Source organism: Miscanthus floridulus, chromosome 10 (genome assembly GCF_019320115.1).
Source record: "Miscanthus floridulus cultivar M001 chromosome 10, ASM1932011v1, whole genome shotgun sequence".
NCBI lineage: Eukaryota > Viridiplantae > Streptophyta > Magnoliopsida > Poales > Poaceae > Miscanthus > Miscanthus floridulus.
The window spans coordinates 82,882,512-82,885,836 of record NC_089589.1 but is presented as its reverse complement, the minus strand read 5'-3'; the positions used below and the strand labels follow the sequence as shown (position 1 = coordinate 82,885,836).

Below are 3,325 nucleotides of genomic sequence, written 5' to 3'. Positions count from 1 at the left end.
ATAAGTGTATTGATTCAGTTAACTTGGCCATTTTTCTTTTCTTCCTTACACAAAAACAGGAGTTTAAGTACAGCTAAGGATATATTTGCAAAGGCATAAACAGTTCTTAGCTTGTGTACTCACTTAACTAAAACAATAAAAACATACAAGAAACATAACCATGTAACTGAAGGCTGGATGAAACTTGGAAGCAAGGTCAACTAGAAACCCTTTATCGCACATAGTTTCAGTCTCATATGTCTGCATCTTAATTCCATGCATCACCTCCCCCATAAGAGACTCAAAATAAAAAAGGTAGATTAAAGTAACTAGATGAGACGAACTGTTATCATGGCAAGAAGCAAGAAACAAGGCCTAGTCACTGACACCTAGCATTTCTTTGTCTGGATCGAAATAGAACAAATTCTGTTGGCGGGATAGTGGGGAAAATGAGCTTGAGTCCCCCTCACTTTACCCCTTCTCCACATTTGGACTATGTAGACATTATTTTCTAGCATGAGAGCAACAAAAATTGGTGAATGGAATAAATACATACAATTATCGGTGCAGAATAAAAAGGATGTCAAACAATGCTACACTGCAGTGGAGGTAAAAATAAAAACCCTTGGAGCTAGTTATGAAGAAACCAATGAATAACAAATGGAACATCGTGTCCATTGCTGTAGCAGATTACCAAGCTAGTGATGCAGAAAACATAACTAGCTCGTGGCTCCCCATTTGAAACACTAGGAACCAATATAACATAACACCTAAGGGGCTGCAAAAAAAAGAGATTTGAAGGTCACGAAACAGGAATCATCATACAAAATCAAGAGATTGAGGGGAAGAGGGCGGGGAGGGGGGGGGGGGGGGGGGGGGGGGGGGGGGGGGGCGGGGGGGGGGGGGGGGGTTGGGGGGGGGGGTAAGTTATAAACTTCATGGTGTTTAGGGGGGAGGGTGTGGAGATAAACCCTTATCTGGGGTGTTTTTTAATCATATCTTTTAAGGCACACACTGCATGGTGGGGACCAAAAAAGGGGAAGGACAAAAAATGTGTAGAGAGAATGACATAGAAGAGGAGATAAAGATGAGTTACCCTCACGCAAGGTAATAGCCCCTCCCCCCTATAAATGTCCCTTTCCCACACTTCTATCTCCATCACCAAATAATCTCGAATAAGCTCACTATATCTGGAGTAGAGCTCACCCTTCACCCAACAGCACACATCCATGGATTTCTCTAAGCCCACAGCAAGTGAAGCCTCCATGGAACTTGGGCCAGGGTTTAAGTTTAAACCCACTGAAGAGGAGATCGTGATGCGCTACCTTCGTCCACGTGCGGTGAATGAACCACTCCCCTCAGCATTCATTATTGATGTGGATATCCTAAGCCGCAACCCTTGGGATCTAGTACCAGGTCATGTGCACATACACCAACCTTTTCCAACAAATACATCTACAAGTTCCTTTTAATTTCATTTGATTGCTCCTGCTACAATCTGATCTGATCTATGTATGGCTAAAAATTCCCTGCTTGGTTGTCTTGTTTTTATTGTTGTATGTACACAGAGGGATCTGTGGAGAAATACTTCTTTTGTCAAAGAGTACAAAGATGGACACATGGAAACCGGTACAATCGTGCAGCAGGTGATGGACACTGGAGGGCATCGGGTAAAGATGTGCCCATCTTTAGCAATATCATCAATGGTGGAATACCTTTGATGGTTGGGCTAAAGAAAACACTGGTGTTCTACCTTGGCAAGGCAGGAGCTGGTGAGAATACAGAATGGGTCATGCAAGAATATAGCCTTGTTCAAGCCGGCCTCACACCGTATCCTGTGATTGGGCCCAATGGAACCAATAACTTAGGAGAACACAGTCTTGATGCAGTGGCAATCACAAAGGTATATTGACTCAAAATCTAAATAATTTTGTTCTTCAATACTATTGGTTGACATATATCATTAGGAGGGGGGGGGGGGGCTATACATGATAATCTGCATGGTTTTAAAGTGAATCTTACTACTTGGTCCGACAAAATTTCTTGTGTGGGGAAATAGTTAGTTGTCCTCGGGCGGGATTCTTCGAAGATTTAAAATTTTGATGTAAAAAGGAGTTCGTTGTCGGTTTGCTCGAAAGTAAGCTTGACTAGTCCGACTAACAACATGTGTCGGTAACTTATTTCTCGTGGAATTGTTGATGTAACATCTCAAGCATTGGGCCTATTTCCTAACATTCAATTGTTTATAGAGAACATCTAAAAACTGTCTTATTCAATAATCTTCATCATTTTCACTTGTGAGAAAGACACATAATAAAAAACTCATTCATGCTGTCCAATTTGGTCAGTTGTAAAATTAGTAACCTCAAACTTAGCTTTTGCTGCCAAGCCATGTTTTACCCATTTTCACATAAAACAACACTACATAACAAATAGTTTTGTGAACTCTCTGTAGAAAAAGGATAATCTCTCTGAAGCTCTCTGCAATGCTACTACAAGTGTGCCCGAGGTTGTTCCTGTCATGATTAATCCAGATGACTCCTGGGTTGTCTGTCACATCTACAAGAAGAAGAAGCGTGCACCACGTGCCATTGCCCAACGTTACAATCTTGCAGATGGAGGGCAGGTCCGCTTCTTCAACTTCCTTGGGCAGGGTAATTCAGATGGAACTTCTAGCTCAGGCAGCCGCGCCGAACATACCAATAGAGAAGGCAAAGGATAATAATGACGGTAGGTGCGGAACCAACGACAAAGATGATAAAAATGAGGCAGGGAAGTGATTTATGTTGGCTGCAATAGTGCTGTAGTGTAGGCAATGGCATCTTGTAATAAGGTGTTGGAGTTAAACTTTAAGAGATTACCACAAGTTGAGTTTCCTTCAGTTATGTTTATTTCAAGTAATAATGTGCCGGCAGACTTTGGTCTATGCAGTCGTAAATGTTGTATGTCCCTAAGATATTACAACATATATTGAAGCTATGGTTTTCATTATTGGAAATACTTTGTTTAGTATCCTAACGAGATATATGAAGTTCACACTGCCTTTTTGTATTATGTTTGTTAATTATAGAAATTTTCTTTTTGTTTATCTTTGTTAACTATTATTTTTGTTTATAGGATCATAAAAGTTTACCAAGAATACTTGATTATCCTAAAGGCTTGACAAGATTAGACATTATAAAAGGATCTAGTGCAAATGCATGTAAACTCACCTCATGCCAAGTGTTCTATTTTTCATTTTAGGACATTAATTACACCAACAAAAATAACCCTAATTAATCATTTCTTACCAAGCTACATGTTTTCATGCTCTTGGCATCATTACCCACAGGATGCCTACTTTACT

At 40.5% G+C, this 3,325-nt stretch overlaps 1 protein-coding gene across 1 annotated transcript; it reads left to right on the top strand.

Annotated features, from left to right (window-relative positions):
* The first annotated feature begins 1,208 nt into the window (after positions 1-1,208).
* Positions 1,209-2,701, top strand: LOC136486572 (NAC domain-containing protein 68-like). Its single transcript, XM_066483501.1, has 3 exons — positions 1,209-1,395; positions 1,548-1,882; positions 2,435-2,701. Exons 1-3 carry the CDS (start codon positions 1,209-1,211, stop codon positions 2,699-2,701), a joined length of 789 nt encoding a protein of 262 aa, XP_066339598.1.
* The last annotated feature ends 624 nt before the right edge of the window (positions 2,702-3,325 follow it).